This window comes from Scophthalmus maximus, chromosome 2 (genome assembly GCF_022379125.1).
Source record: "Scophthalmus maximus strain ysfricsl-2021 chromosome 2, ASM2237912v1, whole genome shotgun sequence".
NCBI lineage: Eukaryota > Metazoa > Chordata > Actinopteri > Pleuronectiformes > Scophthalmidae > Scophthalmus > Scophthalmus maximus.
The window spans coordinates 23,499,203-23,520,926 of NC_061516.1; the positions used below are offsets into that span (position 1 = coordinate 23,499,203).

General features: G+C 46.8%; 1 protein-coding gene across 1 annotated transcript in view; it reads left to right on the forward strand.

Annotated features, from left to right (window-relative positions):
• The first annotated feature begins 807 nt into the window (after positions 1-807).
• The window catches only part of mcama (melanoma cell adhesion molecule a), a 39,891-nt gene continuing 18,974 nt past the window's right edge, over positions 808-21,724 (forward strand). The window contains exon 1 of the mRNA XM_035626855.2: positions 808-1,010. Within this exon, the coding sequence (XP_035482748.1) occupies positions 947-1,010 (64 nt within the window). The 5' untranslated portion in view covers positions 808-946. The remainder of the gene's footprint in view (positions 1,011-21,724) is intronic.

Below are 21,724 nucleotides of genomic sequence, written 5' to 3' on the forward strand. Positions count from 1 at the left end.
GATGCCGCTGAAGCTTTATTCGCACAACAGAATAGTGGAACTAAGTGAGAGGCTCTATGATGATTTCAGTTAGAAGAAAGTCTGTACATTTAAAAAAAAAAAATTGAAGTGATACTTTATAATCCTAATTATTAAAAAAAAAAACAGTTCAGAGAGAAACGAGCAGGTCTCCCGGCTGTTTGTTGGAGTATCCTCCCTCCCTCCCTCACTGCCACACCCCGTCATCAGAATGACTTTTTTTCAGACTCAATGTGTTCAAATGTGCTTATTAGCTTCAAAACCCCACGATGGAAATGCAAATACAGTGTCCCCCGTTCAAGATGAACTCAGGCAACATGTGATTCAGGCTCAAATGTGTGGCGGCACGATAAGGTGCTTATTTAGTCACGACCTTAAGGACTTTCTATACCAAGAAGAAACGTACGAGTGTGTGTGTGTGTGTGTGTGTGTGTGTGTGTGTGTGTGTGTGTGAGAGTGTGTGAGTTAGGGGAGGTTAAGCACTGATAAGCTGCTACACACACACACAGATACACACACGCACACACTCACACAGATCCACACACGCTCGCACACACACACACACACACACACACACTGGGGTAACAATAGGAGGACCCCGCCAGACTGAGACTTTAATTGCACTCCCTCTTCCTCCTCCTCCTCCCTCCTCCTCCTCCTTCCTCCTCCTCCTCCTCAGCCTCCTCCTCCCTCCTCTTCTCTCCTCTTCCTCCTCCCTCCTCCTCCTCCTCTCCTCTTCCTCCTCCCTCCTCCTCGTCAGCCTCTTCCTCCTCCCTCCTCCTCCTCCTCCTCTCCTCTTCCTCCTCCCTCCTCCTCGTCAGCCTCTTCCTCCTCCCTCCTCCTCCTCCTCCTCTTCCTCAGCGTCCTCCGGACCCGCCGGCTGAACTTCTCGTTGACACACGGACTGGATACGACAAGCAGCGCAGACATGGCTTTCTCGCGCGGAGCATTTGTGCCGCTCTTCCTTCACCTCTGCCTCCTCGTCTGGAGCGGTGAGTCCGACCCTGAACGCAACACGCGGTTTATTACTGCGTTGTCGATTTTTTTTCTTTTTAAAAAAAAGTATTATTATACGGGCTCGTTTTCCACTTGTTATAACATAAAAAGTTAAAGAAGTGAACGTGACAGTCGTCGGTACGAGTTGTAATGAGACCACATTTTCAAAGTTTCATCTCCTCAGTGTGTTTTTGTGCGTCATTCTCTCGGGCAGTCGTCAAACATGACAGCTCCTTTTCATATATCGGAAGAACCGCATGTTGAAATTTGCTCCCGCAACATTTCGCCTTTTTAACTTTCGGTTGTTTTCCCTCTGAGAGTTTACGTGAAAGTGCATATGAATCACTGCGCAGTTGAAAAGCTGTATTTACGCACCAATTAACGCGGAGCCAATCAGGGAGCGCACACACGCACATACACTCGCTTGGCACGTGATTGGTGTGTGGGGACAGAGTCTGGAGAAGTTATTAGAATTTTAAAAAAACGACTGTTGTGAACTTCTAAGAAACCACAGCAGTTTAAATGTTAAAAACCGCAGAGAAGCAAACTCAGCAAAGAGTCCCGGAATCCGGAGGCACGAGAGAAGTTTGGGTCATTTTCTCTTGAGATGTTTTTCATCAGTCAAACCACACCAGACTATATAAAAAGCAACGTGAAGGAGAGAAGAGTGTGTGGTGGGTGTGGCCAAAGTATTACTAATGTTGTATAGGGACCTACGTCTGTCGGGACTTGCCTGCCTTATGGGGACAAACAGCCCACATAACGTAAATCATTAAAGTTTAAGGTGAAGACATTCTTGGGGTTAAGGTCGGGCAAGTGGTCGTTATATTTAAGGTTATAATGAATCAATGTAAAGTCACTGGGACCCAACTGCGTTTTCATTGTCGATTACTTTTTTTTCTCAGTAATCCATTGTTAGTGAAACATGTCCATCGTGATTTCCCAGAATCCCAGAAGGCCACGTCCGTCCTCAAACGTCTCGTACTGTCAGACGCGTTTCGCTCACCATTTCAGTGTTGCCCTCCTTTGGGATGTACAGTACCTCGGTGAACTGTTAATTTGCTTTGAGATGTTCGTCGGCCCGGGAGGTAAGGACGAGTTAACCACACCTGTCGTCATACAACCGGTCAGCCTGTTGGTGTGAACATACAGTATGGGTGTGGCATCCATTCTTAAGCTTCTTGGCCAGATGAAGATCCAACTTTGACCGAAACGTTGGCTTTTGTGTGATGTGGAACCAGCGTGACTTTTTCCATGATACGTCTTTGTCCCACCAAGATTCAGTTGACGTTGATATAAAACAGAGAAACACGTTAATTTGTTGCAACTCAGTAGCAGGAACCAGATGAATTTTTCACCCAATTGATGACCCAGACAGCAGCTGATTGATATCTTGCCAGTCACCTAATGGATTAAATGACTAATCGTTTCATTTCTAATTTAGTTAAAGTCATGGTAACGCGAGGTTAAGGAAACAAAGGGCGATGGGTCGAGCATGACAGAGAGTCTTTTAACTGGAATATAATATAGTATAAATGTGAAGTTTTTCAGTTTCCTATCATGGACTGAACATATCGGTGTCGTGGGTATGAGTTTTTCGTGAGTTTAGTTGTGACGAGTGGTGCAGTGCTTCGTTGGTCCGTCATCTCACTGGTTGGTACTCGGGGGGGGGTTCAAAGCTCCGTGGGTGATGCGGCATGAAGCGTCACGAATCACTTCACCCGTCTGCTGCAAAGCTAATTATTACTTTTGCTAAATTATTTCCGCATGCTTGTTTTTTTTTTTCAAAGAACAAATGAGCACTTCACCCTCCGGGCGCCGCGCCGCGCGCTGCACTTTCATCAGTATGAAATTTAAATATATTTGTTTAGCACGAAATCACAATTACATACATTTTCTCAAGAAATTTTACATCGTGCGGTCGCAGAGGCACCGGACTCACGGCGGGCGGCCATCTGCCTCGACAGGTCGGGCTGATCATTGGCAAAATCTGGAAAATATGAGGAATTGAAGAATTTTTTGGAAGTTTATTTTTTTTTACCATCCCTGCCGCAGTAAGGGATTTCAAAAAGGGCAAAACCTCATGTAGTTGTAGAGATGTGAAGCGCATTGATTTTCTCCACCCCCTACCCCACCCCCTCCCTCTGTCTCACAAAAACATTGACATTGAGCCCATCTGTGTACCGCCCCCCCTCCTCCCCATGCACACTCCGAATCAAAACATGATCATCTCGAGCGGGAGGAAGGATTGTTGCCCCCCCCCCCCACTCCTCCCCACAGGGAAGACGGCTGACACGGCTGGTAGTCAACATCAACTGCTCGTGGATGACGTAAATGTTGTAAATCTTTGCCCCCTTTCGATCCAGACCAATACTGACAAAGACCGGAGGTATCAGATGAACAGAGTACCTATAAAACCTAACTTAGCGTTTTCATTTCGAAACGCCCGCTGTCCACACTACTCCGGAGTTTTTCCGAGCACCTAAAACAGAGAAGTTTGGAAACGCCGCTCGCCCTGTTTTAGTTTTTAAAAACTACGGGGGGAGGCGTTGTAGTTTGGACGGGAAAAGATGGAGATGACGTGGTCACCTGCATTCGCTTCCTGATTGGTTCTTATCAGTCACGACTCGACCACCAGCTGTGGAGGAAAAACGTCGTAAACGCTTAATTTAAGTTCTACTTCCACCTCGTACGTGTTTTCTGTACGCAAGCATCTACAGAGTAGGCAATCTGCTCCCTGTTTACACTGGCATGCGTCTGTCCAGTGTACACGAATGGCCACGTGATAAACATTTTCCAGTGAGCTTGCCTGGACGGGGATTAATACTGAAACGGAGCCTAAAGCGCTCGTCCGGACGAAGATCGGCGTTTGATTTAAGACTCTGTTTTGAAACGAAAACATGTTAGTACGAATGTAGCCTAAGAAAACACAAGTGGGAAATGCCGAGCGGTCCGACGGGTGTGATTAGCCATCCCGTTAGTGTTTCCAGGCTTCGACCCGTGGCAGCTGAGGCAGCAAGAGGGGAGGGGGTGAGGAAAGGATGGCTGTTGCTAATGAAGAGAGAGATTTAGGAGAGCGGCCAATATGCTGCTGCTGCTGCGGCGGCGGCGGCGGCGGCGGCGGCGGCGGTGGAGCCAGCTCGGGCACGAGCAACAGGTGAGATTGACAGTAAACACAGAGACAGAGACGTATCCCGCGAGCGAACCACCATAAATAGACTCTAGCGCCGTGTGCTCACTGATGGATTACCCTAACAAAGGCAAGCTCTACTCCACATAATTAGACGGAACCCCTTCCCCTCAACATCTCACGACGGGACAACACTCACTCCGCCCCGACCTTATCCCTCTTTTTCCCCCTAAATCCCTGTTTTTTTTGCTCCCATCAGCCTTGTCTTAATTGGGTTACCGCTATTTAATCCTCATCTCCCCTTTACCTCCTTCGGAGACGGACTAAAGCCGTCTGTTTTTGGATTAGATTGGTGGGCCACTGATAGAGACCCCCGGCCATTTAAAGAGCTTCCTTAACCAGGCTCTGTCAAAACGGACCCCCCTTCTCCCTAATGGTCCGTGAAGGGCACTTACTCCAATACAATTTGTGGGGCTAAAAGCATTTCTGCTGTATGGAAATAAAACCCATCCCGGAGTATGAGAAGAAACCCAAACATGTAGCCCGCGGTCGATGCATTGTACACCGAACTCTTATTGATTCCATAGACCGGTGTTCATCAGCGTGATGGCCATGTTGTGTGACAGGAATGGGCAAGTGGTCCGGGGCAGTAAATCAGAGCAGTGGCGGCGCTTTTACGATGACATCCACAGAGCAGAAAGGGGACGCCGAGGACGGGGCTCACTTAGTCCATGCCGTCATGAAATACTTTGATCCTTTAGTGCAGTTCCTTGCAATCCTTGAAGTTGGGTTTTTGTTGGGGTGAAACGCCTTTGCAATTCAAACAGAAGTACCCCTTGCCACCAATATGATAAAACAGCAGTTGTTGCCCATCTATCTCACTCAAATGAATCAATCCATGTATCTCGGTACATGATTCAGAATAAGATGGAAGAACGATACAGACACATTTGTAATTATACAAACACCGCAAATCTGCTGTCATGTAGAATATAAAGTATTAATATAGTATTAGTACATACCAACAAAAGACGACACGGGGAAACTTTTCTTCTAGTCCCCAAGGAGGAGGCATGTTTGACTGGAATGCTGCTGACTAACAGCAACATGATATGTGGACGTGTCCGCTTAAATCAAAGGGGCGGTAGGCGATTCTAATGCAATACGCGTTTTGTGAAAATCTGCGCATATTTCCACACGGCCCGCTAAGCTGGCAAACAAACAAAACAAATGGCTCGGGTCGCACCAACAACACTGCGAGTGCGGTTTACAAAAACACGCGTCGACATGTCAAGAGCCGTGCTAGCCGCTGGCGCTGCAACTCAGGGCTTTTTGGCCTAGTGGTTAGCGCGGCGGTCTCCCATACATTAGGTCGCGTTTGATAGAGCTCATTCTGATTATCATGACTAAAACATTTCAACGAGTCACACTGTGGCTCTTGGTGACATGTACATTCATTACGATCAACGTCAGATCCTCGAATCGTCACGATGGCTGTCAGTTGACTGTGGGTCTTAACGAATCCGGGTATTTTACCGACTTGGAAAAAGATCAACTTGAGCTGGCTATCAGAATGCTATTGTTACTCGCCTTAAGTTAACTGTTCAGCCAGCAAACTTATTGTCAAATATTGTTTTTTTGGACAGTTGTATCCATTTTTCAAAGATGTCTTTCAGCCTTTCAAATGCTTTCCGTATATATTCCATCATAGATGATCATCATTTGAATATCTGTGCCCAGTTGAAGATGTTTGGTCGGGCTCTGGGACATTTGAAAAACTATATGATTAATAAACTTTATATTTAACATCAAACACTACATGCTATGAATGCGTAGTGTTCGCGAACACACGCACGCTTTGGGGAACCAGGTCAGTTTGTTATTCAATTTGATTAAAATAGATTTATAGATATCCCAAAATGAAATAAAGACTGTTAACTCAAACTACCAATCTTATAATTGAGATATTCAAATCATTTTTGACCACAAGGTCGAACAGCAATAATAGGAAACTGCACTTGTATCAATATGAAAATCAATGTGTTGTGCTATAACAATTTGCAGTCTTATTTACTTATATATATTTGCTTGTATTGACAAAAGTTATTGTTTTGGTGAGTGTTTTTACATCATTCGCGATTTATTATTTGCCAAAAAACAAAGCAATATGTGCATTTGTTGCAAGTAAAGCAGAAGTGAAGTGTGCCGAGGTATCCAAGCGCATCCGTGTCCTCGTGTAAATAATGGCGCCGCTCCCTGACCTCTCCTTCATCTGTCTCCGTGGCTGCGTGCCCGAACTCCGCCGCCGCCGCTGCTGGGGCGTGTCTGGGTGTAAAGCAGGAAGTGTGCAGCTGTTGGCTGCAGTTGTTCCGTGTGGGATTAGGGCATTCGCCTGAGTGATAGCTGGGCATGACAGGCATGTAATCTAATGTATTGGCTCATTGTTTTCATTAAAGAGAGTGCGCTGTTTGATCCCGGTGGTATATATATACTTTATTTTTTTATTTTTATGTCACCTCGTTGTAACATTAAACATATGTTAACTAATTCAACCAACAGCGAGCAATCAAACAGCGTGCACGTCCGATTGAATTAAGACCTTTTATCATATTCACCGAATATTCGATCGTCTTCAACATCTCTGATGCCTTGCAGATAAAAGTGTCATGTGTGGTCTGGACATGCACAAGACAGGTAAGGTTATGTTAGGTCAGAACTAGGTCTGCATATGAGGATTACTTTCATCATCGATTAATCTGTCGATTCATTTCTCAATTAATCTGTCGTTTGTTTGGTCCATAAAATAACATGAAATGGTGAAAAATGTTGATCTTGTTTCCCAAAAACCCAGACATGATTTTTTGTTTTTGTCCACACACCAAAGATATGTAGTTTACTGTCACAGAGGAGCAAAGAAACCAGGAAATATTCACATTTAAGAAGCTGAAATCAAAGAATCCGGACTTTTTTTCATAAAAACTACTTGAACCAATTAATCGATTATCAAAATAGTTGGTGATTAATTTAGAAGTCGATTACTAATCAATTAACTGTTGTGGCTACAAGTGTGGTTTTGGAAAAACATTGAAAAGGTCGACACTCCATGTCTTGTCTAAGTTAGTTTCAATTAGTTCAGAGTTCAACAAAGTCCAATATCTTTTCCTGAACAAAACTATAAACCCCGCATGCTTAAGCTGCCATGAGTGGTTATTGTAGAATAAACTCATGATGCGTTTTGTCATATTTACGTTTGGTACGAGCAGGCTTGCTTGGCTGAAACTGTCACGTTTATTTTCCTGTGTGAAGTTTCAATCTACGGCTCTAAAGCCCGAGCGTGCTCTGAAGATCCCAGACATGTTTTGGGGAAATCAAAGCCGTAGCTTTGGCAGCAGCAGAGCCGACATCCACCCTTAAGCCTCAGACCGAAGGGGTTTTCAAGGGCCCTGTCTTAGCATGTGCAGTGTATTTGCAGTCCGCGGACGGCTGACGCTCGAGTGGGATTTTTTTCTTTATATCCAGCAGCTGCCTCTGATCCCCGGCCTTCCGGGAGGGAGTTTCTCGCGTATCGACTACCTCTCCGGTGCCGAAGAACTGCCCCAAAAAGACCCCGTCTCTGACTGGCGTGTTATTCAAAGCAACATCCTTCAACACGGAGAGAGAGAGAGAGAGAGAGAGAGAGAGAGAGAAGAAAAAAAAATCTATACAGTCAGCAATCCGCCCTGGAGAAGATGGAGAAGCTGTTTGAGGGAGCCCGAGATTTGTCTGGAGGAGAAGATGTACGAAATTTACTGTTGAGACGGAGGAACATCCGTCCGCATTCCCCTAGCGCTCTTCGCACGCTGTGTCAGGAACGTGAACAATGTCTTCCAGCACCGCGCTGAGGTTTTTATTCATTCATTTGTTGGCTAACAGAAGTTGCCGCAGGGTTCCACGTCAGGGTTCTGAGGGCGCTGCCTCTCAAAGTTCTCTTTCAATCCCAAATGTTGGATTTTCGGCTGCGCCGCTTGCACCAGATTGATTATTTCTATACAGCGGTTGTAGGTGCAGTGTGATGAGTGGAGAGGTGTTTTCACAGTACATCTTTCTGCCACAGGCAACCTTTCCTCAGCTTTGAATGTCTGTCCTGGTGGTCTAGATTGTGTCTTGAACTTGGAACACTGAACACCATCATCCAGTCTTGGATGTGTCGCGGGACTGCTGTATTTGACGCGTCACTTTGACCAGAAGTACAAGTACAAGTACCTCACGATTGTACTTGAGCAGATGCTGTGCATGAGCAAACTGCAGAAGTGCATAAAGGAACAACTTGTGCGGCAGTTTGAATCAATAACACCCTTGACTAAAAGCGGGCCGCTGATTTACTGCCACAAGGTGAGAGCGCACAGGACGGGGAGACGTGATCAATCAGTCCCCGTCGCCTCAGCCGGATCACACACATCCGGCTGCTGTGTTGTGTCGCCCGCCGACCAATTTGATGATGAGATCATTCGCTTGTACGATGTGGTGCCTCTGCTCTTTTACGGTCTGGAGACCACGTCGACGTACTCACGGTTGCTTTCGACCTTTCAGTCGCGACGTAAAATATGTCATCACCTTGTAATATCGTTAATAACATGATATGAAAATGTTCCCGCTATCACATTTAGAATCTGATCTTGAGCAATATGACACAGCGCACCCGTGAGCAGTGCTGTCTTCAGATAACAATGAGAATGATTTAGAATATATAAATATATATATATATATATATATATATATATTAAAGGATAAATGCATGAATAAATGTTAAGAAGAAGTCATTTATAATCTTTACCTTTCATATTAAATTTATACACTGAAAACACACAAAAATACATCTGTTCTCATGCCTTCTATAGTGTCACATTTACTTCAGTTATGTGATACCACACTTAGAGATGTGTTTATCTATGTGCAATATGACGGCTCCGTGTTCTTTGTTTTTTAAAATAAGATATTCATTCAGTCGTATTTCTGTCTCCACCAGATTTGGCCGTTTGTCACAAAACACTGCTCGGGCAAAATTGGCCATCTGTACATGATGTCCCCTTCAAATTTAGACGGCCCATCTGTGGGGCACATGGCACTCTCTTGGGCCACCATCCAAGACTTGGCAGGAGTCCCATCGGTGCCAGAGGGAGAGACAAATAAACTGAACACGACAAAAAGAAACCCTCCAGCATCGCCGTCATTCAGAAGCTTTTCCTTCCTCCTTTTTTCCCCCCACTCGTCTCGATCTTTGGTCTGCAAACGGAGCTCGGCCGGCAGCTGCACACACCTGATGCCCGATCCGTCGGACGAGGCACATTCTGGTGGGGTGGGGTTGGGGGGGGGGGTGGGGGGGCAACAAGCAGCGGCTCGCGTTACAGAGAAATTGTACACCACAATGGTCTTCACCCCCCTTCCCGCCTTTTCTGAGGCCCCCCCCCACATCCCCTGTCTCCTCACACACCTCTCTCACGCCCCAATTCTTTGCCTCTTCTTCCTTTTTCTTTTTTTCTTTCTTTCGTCCCGAGTGCAGAGGACGGAGCTTGGGAATGTTTGCTTTGCTCTTCTTGTTGTCGTTCCGACTGAAGCGCGAAGGCACACAGGAAGGGGTTTGTGTGCAGATTAAGTCAATGAGAGAGATTAACTGCCAGTACGTTGGTGATATGGGGCTGAAGCTGCCATCCTCGGTCTGTTCGACCATCTACGATCTTGGTGGGAATCAATAAGAATCCTTTGTGTAGAATGTAGGTTAATGTCACGCGCACTTATTTTAGTTGAGCTTCGGCTCGTGAAGATGGCACTGCCTAACATACCGCCCACGTATAGAAGCTCGATGACAAAGTGTCCAAGTACAGGAGATCCTGATGCCCCCCCAAAAAATGTATATCATCATCATAAAAAACTGATGTTAAAGTCGTATTGACAACTCAAAGCGCTTTACAGGTCACATTCATCCATTCACACACACACACACACACACTCATTGGTTTTTCACTTTTTCTGTCATATCCATTCCCTGCCGGATGAGCCGTCAGAGGCCCGAGGACTCATCGGCTTGCTGACTTGTTGAAGCGGGGGATCGAAACCGACGGCTTTCCGCTCTGTGGACGAGCTCCTGAGCTCTCGTCTGAGGCTAGTGTCTTCATAAAGTCGACGGGGAATCCCTTCATTATGTTATTAAAGGAATATTTGCTGTCGTTCAATAGCTAAGAGAAGATAAGAAAAGATTGCTCTAAAGCTCACTATGGAGCAATGTCACAACTAATATGTTTAATCTACACAAAAACTGAAGTTTGGTATTTAACGCACAGACTCTCGTTTCGGTATCAATCTCCTGCTCGAACTCTCGGTCGGCTAATTTATCTCTCGGGCTCTGACTTTGACGAGCGTGATGGCTCGTCCGTATGAAGCTGGATTACGCAGAGCTTGAAATGACCTTTCGAACGTTTTGCACAGGTGTTTGTATTGAAAGAGTGTCGACCGAACGGGAAATGCTCGTCTTGTGGTTGCTTGTAATCTTGTCCTAACATCTAGCAGCTCCATGCAAGATCCTGACCCCGAGGGCTGCGTAGAACCACGGCATGGAGACGGGAGTACAGCACGGTCAGAGCGGAGTTACCCATTCATTAGGGAGGTCTGTTGAGTTATAGCTTGTCGTAAAAGGGTCCATAAGGAACGTACTCCGGGGAGGGGCCCCACGACAGAATCCCGAGGCGGTTGAGGTGTGTGTGAAATGTGACCACAGCACTATGTCACTGGTTCGAGGTTCCACCTGTACCTGTAAGTCAGCGCTCCTGTAACGGATACGCGATGGGTTTCTTCCCGGGACAATGCGAACGCCACTGACTTGTCTTCAGTGTTCGCTCAAGGCTTCCCCTCCGGACCACGTCATTATCCAGAAGGAATGCCAAGTCCTCTGGATCTCTTTCGTTCTTCAGGGTGATTATGTCAGGCGGCCAAAACCAGCCGCTGTGTGTCGGGTGTCACCGGGGCCTCGAGGAGCCTGCAAAAATGATTAGGTGTAATATTCAGCTCAGGCCCCCCCCCGGATTCAGTTGCACGACGAACTCATGAGCGTGTGACGGCTGGAACGCGATCGTGAATACAACAGGTAACGTCTGTGTTATTCCCTGACAGTTGAGGGGCAAAGAGCGCGGACGCTGCGTTAACACCTGGTGGCAAGAGTGATTTATTACGACAGTCAGCCACCGGGAATAAATCCTCCTCAAATCCTCCTGTTTCACAGGTCACGTTTTCAACCGAAGACACTTGAGACACAACTCCAGTCCTTTTTGCTTTGAGGCCAAAGAACGACGATACACTTCTTCACGTTTCCAGAATAAATGTGTTTCATTAGTCCACCGTGATATCAAGTGACAAGCTTCTCTCTCAGAAAGTACAACTGTGGTTTGGTAATTAAATTCTTTGGTGGCGCATGAAGCTTCCCCATATGTTTTGGTTGTTTATAGCGTCAGTTAAAGCATCAGTTCTTCCATGACCGGCCAATCATGGTTGTTCTTCAGCCAATGACTGACAGTTGCTGCTTCGGTTAAAGGGTAAAAACAATATTTTGCCTGTAGGATACTGAGGCTAAAAAAGATCGGATTAAGGAAATATTTTGTGGAATGTAACGCTGCAACTAACGATTATTTTCATTATCGCTTAATCTTTTGGTTATTTTCTCGATTAATCGATTGGTTGTTTGGTAAATAAAATATTATGAAATGGTGAAAAATGGCGATCGTGTTTCCCAAATCAGGAAGATGATGTTTTGTTTTGTTCACACACCAAATATATTCGGTTTACTGTCACAGAGGAGCAAAGAAACCAGAAAACATTCACATTTAAGAAGATTTTGACCTTTTTTTTCTTCATCAAAAACTACTTCAACCGATTTATCGATTATCAAAATAGTTGCCGATTGATTTAGTAGTCGATTACTAATCGATTAACTGCTGCAGCCCTAGTGGAATGTACTTGCCATTACATTATTAGACTATATGTATTTTTGTCTTTCCTTTGTCCATCCAGAAGAAAACGATGAAGCTCAGTACTTGGCACAGTGCCAGTCCGCCGCCTGTCACATCGACTGTCGTTCGCGTCTGTATAAATTAAAATGAAAGTCAGTTCGAACCACGGCCGACTTTGATGGTGAGAAGACATCTCTGCTGCTCGGTGTGTGCATGTGCAGATGAATATTCATGAAGACCTCGGGGGCCAAGCGGAGCGTCGTCCGCGGCGCTTGCCTCGCTCCGCTAATGGGCCTGTGCCGCGCCGCGCGGGTAACGGCGTGCATCTGCTAGTGTTGTTGCTGTTGTGGCGGTTTCCCGGATGAATCCGTTCATTAGTAGAAACTGTGCAACTGTGCTATAGGTTTCGATTTTTAACTTACCTGTCCTGGGTCGGTTTTCGATATAACTTGGTTTTTCCTTTTTGAATGGACAGAGCAGGGTCACAGAAGTGTCGGGTCGGTGCCATGTGAATGTTCTCCCATCCCGAGGCTCAACGGTCCTCGGTGCGACGGTAGAGGGCCATGTTTAGCTCAAATTTCATGCATTGTGCGGGACGCTAGCCCCTTCAGCTGATTCATTGTGCAGGCCTAATTATTTACTTCTTTTTTTGCCGCTGTTCAGTTTGTGCTTTCAGGGCGTTTGTTTTACCCCCGTTCCCCCGGAGGGGCCCATCTCTTTGTTAAAACGTCCCTCGGGAGAATGCAAGGGAGGCAGAGGATTGTGCTGGCGGAGCGAAAACCAGCAGCAACTGTTGATCGGGGGCAGAGGAATTTATCCGGAATAACTCCAGTCTTGTCTTTTGCTCCTCTTCGCCACAACACAAAGTGTTATTTTGGAATAATAGGTTGTCTTTTTTTGACGTGAAATGTCAACGACATTGACTTGGAGCGCGATAACAGGCGTTTTGTTCCCAGATGAGAATCGAGACGCTCGCGGGTGACGTCCCAGTCGCAGGCAGGATTTATTAAGGAGCCCCGTATGCAGAGTTGACTTTTTTGGGCGCGATTTAGTGGCTGCCAGACACAGCCAGTGTCTCATTTGAAGACGAGGCTGATGAAAGCTGTAATGCGATCCGCCTCTTCGGCTCAAGTTTAGGGTCTGGAATCTGCCCCGTGGGGCTTTTTCCTGCAACTGCCATTTGAAGAATAAAGAAGTGTCGAGTCGCCAAACCAAACTAATCCTGCACCCCCCGTGCGCCGCAGACACCGAGCTGAAGCTGCTCCGACCTCTCATCTGGGATAGATTCAGTGCGATACGGATGAAGCCTGCGGTCCGCCGCGTGGAAAGCACCTTCTCGGTTGATGGGAGAAACGGAGTCGAGTGTAAAAGTCACTCGGCGCCCGGGGTGATTTATGGACTGTTGCCGTGTTTTCTACATGAAATAAGATTATTAAATTTTTTTTTTTTTTAAATAATTCATTACAAATTTAAAAAAGTACAGCTATCAAAACGTCCTGGAAACAAAAGAAAAATGTAAATTATGTTGGAACAAAACCAGATTTGTGATTTCATAGCTGGAAAAAACCCCCAACTTGAATCAAAATGAAATGAAGACATCGTGCTTATCATGATGGATTATGTCCAGCTCTCCGGCTGCCAGTATTTAGCTCCGAGCAAGTTGATGTGTGCGCGTTATCGCAGGCTAAATGGTAAATGGAGACAAAAATAAACCTCCAACACATTCGGGTTTTGCTTGTGAAGTCCGCACAGGTCGGTCGGTCGGAGGCCCTCTCTTTCACTTTGTGCTTTCACCACGTACATTTGTCTGCTTTTGTTTTTGAGAGTTTGGCCCAGTTCGAGATATGTGATGGTTTGTTATGTTCCAAAGTTCCCCAAGATGACTGTGGTTATATATTCTTGGAAGACCACTTTCAGAAAGCCCTGAGCAGGACCTGCTGAAGTTGCTGCAGGAACTACACAGCACATGCACACTGGGAACAAGGAACCAGGCCGCAAGTTGGTAAACCGTGACGGTCTTGGAAGTGACCTTTGACCTCTGTCTGTGCTAAATGCACCTCTCGGCTTCGAACCTTTCAGTTTCCCTTGAGGCGGAGACGAGAAACATGAATCTTATCTTAGCCAGTCTCGCCGTAGTTCTTCGGACATCGCCAGCGGGTGTCGCCCCCCCCCCCCTTCATGGAGACCTGAGGGAGGTGGATGACGTTGTCGGTGAAACAGGGGTCTCGGCTGCTTTTTGAAAGTGGATCCCTTCATCCCTTCACACTTGCAGTCACCTGGATAGGTGACTGCAAGGGGACGTAAAGGGCAGAGTTTACAGCTGTGATCCTGAGGTATTAAAGCTGAAAGAATAAGTTGATTCATTGAGTCGATTGACGTAAAAACAATTTTCGTGCAAAAAAATGCTTGAAAAATGGCCAAACTTTGGATATCTTTGGGTTGTAGTCTGTTGCTCGTACAGAACGAGACATTTGATGTTGTCCGCTTGGTCTCTGGGAATTTGTGACGGATGTTTTACTGTCTTAAGTGAGCAATCAATACATAAATAAATCTGGAGTTTCTAATGGATTCTGATCGTTGAGCGTCAGCTTTCATGCGGTTTCTGTTGTATGTTAGTGACATTTATTGAAAGAGAAACTGGAAAATTGGTATTTCCGTCTAAAAACTTGAGTTACCAAACACCATTTTTTTGCAGTGAGCCCAAATTGTTTCATGTTGTTGCAGAAAATAATCCTTTTTAGAGAGCACATTTGTTGCTGCTTGTATATTGTGAGTATTATTGGCAGTACAATGTACCTCTTTAACGTAGATTGGCCATATATGTTGGCCATCATTGCCATATACATTTTTTCCCCCACAGATTACTCTGTGTGGAAAAATGTACAGGCTGCTGTAAAGATGATATCAGCTGCTACCTAAGAGTTTCATGAGTTCAGCTTTAAGACGCAGGTGGAGGAGGGATTAGCCCCCGTGTTTAAGTTGTAGCATATGTCCTACTTATCTAATATGCAGCTGTATTGATATAACAGACCCCATCCGGAGTCCCACTTAATAAATGATGGCTCTTGAAGTGCACAATCATCGGCTGCTCCATTACTGTACTATAGATAAATATATATTCATTCATTCATTCAAAAAAGCTAAGTGAATGCAACTAGTTTTATTTTTTGCTTTGATTTGCTTGTTGAAACGTTTAAAAAAAACCTGACGTGAGGAATGACGAGGAGCGAAACCAGCCAAAGAAATCTCTGACTCTGCAAACCCCCCCTGCAGCGCCGGAGGAGTCACGACGCCATGGGCCTCCTCCACCTCCAGCGAGCTCGGCATCTGCTGCCCAGCAGAGACCAGGAACACTGATATCGACAGACCTAAAAACAACACACGCCGGTGCCTGTTAAAGGCTCCGTGACGTCGTCCGATAATGGAGACGGCGCAGAAAGAAAGGCGACGCGCGGTTAACGCTGCGAGGCGGCCGTGAATATAAATCATTTGGATTATGATATTTATGTCACGTAGGACCGTTCGTAGGACGGTTCGGACCATCGGGCGTTTGTGTCTCACCGCCCACGGGGGTGGTCGTTTAGATCAGCGGTTCCTAATGACCGGACCCAACCGCCATGCGGTGCACGTCGCCCGGCGCCAAAGAGGCTACGTGCCGACAGCATGCATCCCTTACCTCGCCCACCTCGCCCACCCGTGATGTATGGTGTCAATCAATCTTTCCATCATTCAATTTGACCCGGAGCTACAGAAAGAGTGAGCGACGGAGAGGGACGGCCAAGTATTAAGGCTGGAAATAAATGTCCCCCGCCCCTTTTGTTTTTTTTTCTCCCTGTAACTCCCACGAGAAGATTTTTCTTGCCTCGGTCTGTGGAAATGAAAACATTATTCGTCGAAAATGTCTCTGAAGTGTATTTCTTTTTCAAGCTCAGCAATTTCCTAAAACAGCTGGACACTGTAATTTATAGCAAATGTTGCTCGAAACAGGAGAGAATTCGCCGGTGGCTGTTTTCACCCGTGGTTTCACACACTTTCCGGGTGATGTACTGATTGTTTTTGACAATAGCACGGTGTTTGGTGGAATTGACTGAGTGTTGGATTCGGTGATTTTAACGGAATTGACTGAATCCCCACTGATCCTTTAACGTTTCTCTCTACTTTTTACTTTTGGTCTTGGATTGCTACTCTGCACTGGACGGGTGAGAAACAAGAATGATGAGCCTTTGGACCCTCGCAGTGGTTCAAGCCTCCAAAACTCTGGAGCCTGAACTTTCCCATGATGCTTTCCACCCGACCCGACTTTCACACTTCACAGCCCCAGTTTGTGTCGGAGGCTTTCTTATTAAAAAATGCAATTCAACTCTCTCCACGGTCATGTCGACCGATTCTCCTGTGTAAAAATCACTCTGCGGTGCCTCAGCTGAGCTGTCCACACTTTGTCGTAGTGAAAGATGTAGCCTCGCCTCAGAAAGTTTGAATTAACTTTTACCTACTTTTTCTTTTTTTTTTTTTTTAGTTTGCCGAATACACTTAAAATCTTCATCTCTGTTCAGCATTTTCAGCAGTTAAATAACCTCCACGTTCTCGCCTGATGTAGACAACAGCCATAGACTGTATAATATAAAAACGGACATAGTCACTGGGTCTGGTAAATTTAGCTAATGCGGAAGTGCCCGTAAACTGGTATTCTCTGGAATCACCAGCAGAGGGCGACTCACTGGTTGCAAAAAGAAACCCATTCCTATAGAAATCTATGAGAAAATGACGTGGATAAAACGTGATTGACAGCTGGTACCGTCCAATCGCTGCATGGGTGCAGGTGTGGGTGGGTGCACAATGGACGAGCTACGTCCGGTTGCATAAAAACCAAGATGGCGCTGGTCAGAATGGCAAAACTCAAAACGGGACTTCGCAAACCGACGGGTGACGTTACAGTGGGGCTGCCACACATCCATCACCATGGTTCAGTGGACTGGCTATTTGACTACATTCTCTTTTTCGTCATCTGTTAATAATCCAACCTCCAACTGGATTCCGCGGATGTCGGCAGATGTATCTGTTTGGAAACGACATAAAAGTGTGTTTGAAGCCATTTATGAAATGAGTCTTTATCACTGTGTGATTGATTTTTCTCAGATGGAAAACACAATGGTCTCTCCCGGCTCTATCTTTGGGCCTATCAGTGTTATTTTGCAGGCCTCCATTTGGCTGTCGGTGAACTGGCAACACTTCAATTCACTGACACTGACCCTGGTGCAGCAAATCCATCACCTCTCTTAGTCGTAGATAACAACGGCCGCTTCAATGTCTATCTTTGTCACCAACAATCACGCAAACTGAGAGGACTCGGGGACGGGAGCGCTGTGTCAGAGAGACGCTGCCTGGGAAAGCGACTAAATTGAATGAGTTGAATTCAATTAGAAAAGGCTCAAACATCCAATGGGCATTTCATTGCAGAGAAAAACACTGCTTTGATTGGATTAAACAGGTCTGGCCGTACCACGAGGAGCGAACATCAAACGGCCTGTTTACAGACTTTTTCTTCTTTTTTTAACACAATCAGACCCCGCGTGCCCCGTCCTGCGACTCGGGTCGTCGTTCCCAATCGTGTGAGGACGCTTCTTGGGGAGTTGTGTTTCTCCGGGTCGTCTCGGCTCAAAGATCAAGGGCTGCCAGTCCGGACCTTTGAACTTGACATTTCAAAAGGGGAGAGGGATAAAGAGATGCTCCAACATCAAATCCTCCCACACGCCCCTCAGCCCCCGATATTGGACACTGTTAAAAGATTAACTGCCTAATCAAAGAGTTGTGTTGCCACCAGAGGATTTCTTTTTTTCCCCCCGGTGCGCTCGCCTCTGGAATTTATGCATGCTTCAGCACAAAAGTGGGTTATCTAACTTTTTGTGTCTCATGCAGATTCCTGTTACATCCCGAGCCGCTGCATTTGATGTTGACTAATATTGTGGCCTTGAAAAAAAAAAAGGAGGAAAAAGCTCTCATCTTCCCGGTGGTTCGCCGCCTTGTGTTCTTATCTTTCGCCGTTTGGCGCCCGCGCCCGTCACAGACGTCTTCACCGAGTGGGCAGCAGACGCGCGAAATGGTGTTCCATTCAGTTTCCTTTGGGGTTTTTTATTACGATATTTTCATTGTTTGTTTGTCTGTCAGCAGTAAATGACTACACAACCGATATCCATGACAGTTTGTGGGTGGGCCATGACCCAGGGAGGAAGCCATCGAATTGTGGAGCGGATGTGGGATCGACCGCCCCCCCCCCCCTTCATTGACATGGCGAGACTTTATGTGAAGGATATATGTTGTAAATGTCGACCAGTAAGTAAAAAAAAAAAAAAAAAAAAAGTCCCACCGTTGGGGAGAACTTGAACATGGCATGGTGTCGGGAGAGAGTTAGAGGAAGTGCAAGTTTTTTTTTGTTTTATAGGTGCACAGGTGTGTGTGAGAGGGAAATCCACAAGCATTTCAATGTGTGTGTGGTCCCCTCACACACACACACACACACACACACACACACCCTTAGTTTCCCTCCTTCCTCCATTCTCACTGCACAAACTCCTTCTTCCCACAAATCACTTGACAAATGGGCTGCCCCACAGGTGTTGTCGGGGCGCTCCCCTCCCCAGCTGCCCCTGTCCACCACGGCATGGGAATGGGATCCGGGTGGGGGTCGGCTGGGGCTTGACGTTCCTATTGTTCACAGCTGCTTGTGTCAATGTGATGTGCCCATCACTCCCCCGTGCTCCCACAGCCCAGCGGGACACAGTGCCACCCGACTACTGGGAATTCCAGTCACAGCCGCGGCCGCGGCTCAAGGTCTTTGGCGCGAGCAGCGGCCCGGCTGAAAAACACGAGTAGCGGATATTGTCTGCCGGGCCCTGAGAACCCCAGTCTCCCAGTCTGGAGATCAAGATAAAGGCAGGCGTCAGACAGTGTAGCTGCTTATGAGCTCCGAAGCACGACATACAGGAGATCATTGTGTTTGACATTGTGCGTCTGACCGACCGCAGGCATCTGACTCGCGTCGGAGAAAATGGGGAGAAAGTGCCGTGGCGTGAAATCCGGGCCGAGTTTGTTGTGAAAATACCGGAGGTTTTCAGATCTGCGAGACGTGTCAGTGAGGCTGCGGTGAAGGTGAACGTGCTTTGAACCTGCGACTCTCACGGACTCTTGTTTCCATGCACACACACACACACACACACACACACACACACACAGACACACACACACACACACGCACACACACACACAGACACACACACACACACACACAGACACACAAACACACACGCACACACGCTCGTGTTGGCAAACATGTTCTTAGGCACAGTACATTTTGTCTTCTTGAGGACAGTGATGTAACGAGTAGAGCTGACAGGATTAGTTGATCAGGACAAGTAGATAGACAGAAAGTTAAAAGTCTGATTTGATTTTCTAAATTCCCTGGTTCCAACTCCTCGAATGTGAGTTTTTGCCGTTTTTTTTTTTTTGCTGTTGTCCCTTTTTATCTCATTTTTAATGGGGAAAAATGAAATGTATTAACGGGTTTTGGACTGTCGGTCACACAGAACAAGCAGTTTCAGGACGTCACTGTGGCCTTTTGATGGCATTCCGGAGTAAACCATTGATTTCTATTCGGGACAATCAGCCCGCTGAACAACATCATAGCGGTGTGAATTCCTCCCAGTCTGTTGCGGTGGCATCAAAACCTCTCCGTCTCGTTGATCCCACCACAGTCCGCTCCATTCAAGCGAGCGGGAGACGCGCGGTGACCTAATCGTTGCCGTGATACCTTTCCAGGGTTGTGAAGTCGGGGCCTCGAAACGGCGGCGCAGTCTTTTTTCCCCGAGTGCCTGCAGTTATCCAGCAGCAGCCAAATCCCACATGTGCTTTGTTTGCTTCCCATCCCGCCCCCCTCCTCCCCCCTCCGCAGGCTGTCCCTCCCCCACCCCTGCCCTGCCATGCTGCACTCTCCTTAACCTGCGAGTACTTGTCCCCCCGCCCGGGCCGCGGAGCATCTCACAGCTCACCAAACCGGTGACCTACTGATTAACTAGACAAAACACCGACATGCAGAGGTCTCATCTGGGCCTGAAATCTTCTGAAATCCGCCGCGGTCTAGCAGCTGGAGGGCGGCTGGGAGATTTGGTTTGGATAAGACGCCCGTGCAGGAATACATTCACCAGCCCACCCACACCCACGCATGTGCGGACCCCCCGTATCAACAGTGTTCATCTTTCTCCTCTCGTCGGAGCGGCTGCGTGCATGTGGGCAAAAAGCGACCAAAAGGCGACCTCTGCTTTGGAAGTAGCGCAGAAAATTGATCCAGTTGATGAGTCAATATGCTCGACAAGTCCTGAATCCCATTGATCTGCTTGTGAAAGTCGACTTCCAGGATTCATACGTTTCATATCCCAGAGGTGTCTGAGGCAACACGTCCAGTAGAGCCTCCAGCACAAACTCCCCATGTCTGTGGTTTTCCCGAGATAGAGGATGATGATGATGATGATGATGATGATGATGATGATGATGATGTTGATGATGGTTGCGGAGAGACCACTATCTAAAAATGGTCCAAATGCAGCAGAATGTAACCCCATGTGTATCCGCAGACTGTGGCATCTGACTCAAATCTCTCTTTTTTTTTGTAATACTCCGCTCGCTCCACCGAGCCCTCCTGTCCCATATGGAAGCATCTGCATGTTCCCCTCGACTTGATTTTGGCTTTTTCACCTGAAAATCTTTCTGTACCCGATCCAGGTTTCCGTCTTCGCTCTTCTGCAAAACACGCCCCGTCCCAATTTGTGAGGTATTTGGAAGTCTGCCCATTTTCACACCTGGCCTATCACACCTTTGAGTTGTGAGTGTGTGTGTGTGTGTGTGTGTGTGTTACAGGCGTGTTGGTAGTGCTGTTAGAAAGGCCTGGGCACAGACAGTAGCCTCTCCTCTTCATTAACGCAGCAGTGCACCTCTGATCACTCTGATATTCTCTTTGAGAGCATTACGGTTCTCAGCGGGGGATTCGAGGGGGGGGTGGGCGGGGCTCGCCATTTTGATCCCAGTGAATTAGGTGTGGCACGCTCGCCTCGTGTCTGGGAGACGGGATAAAAGGAGAGGGAACGCACAAAATAGGCCTTTGTTGTCAGACGGGCGCTGCTCGAATGCTAATAAACGCTGATGATTCAAACGGACTTCAAAAAAACCCCCCCAAAAAAAACCTGCGCTCAGGGAGACACGCTCAACGCGGGGCGTTTGTGATTCAGGAAATTGTTTGTGATTGCTCTCTGAGGGGGCGTGTGCGATCGAGGCGTTGTCTCGTAATCACCATTAAAGCTGATTGTGTAAAAAAAAACGACAACAACACAATGTCGGGCTACATCAGAGAACATTCCCAGTGAATAGATTGAGCCTGTTTGCGTAGATGATGATGATGATGACCAGAGGAATTATTCATCCATGCTCGCTTTCCCTCTGCCGTGTAAGAATACAACAGCTCCTTATTTAATTTGAAACCAATTGACCGATTCGGCAATAATTAGTTGCAAGACTCCATTGATGTGAGGCATATGCATTAGAGCCCGACCGATATATT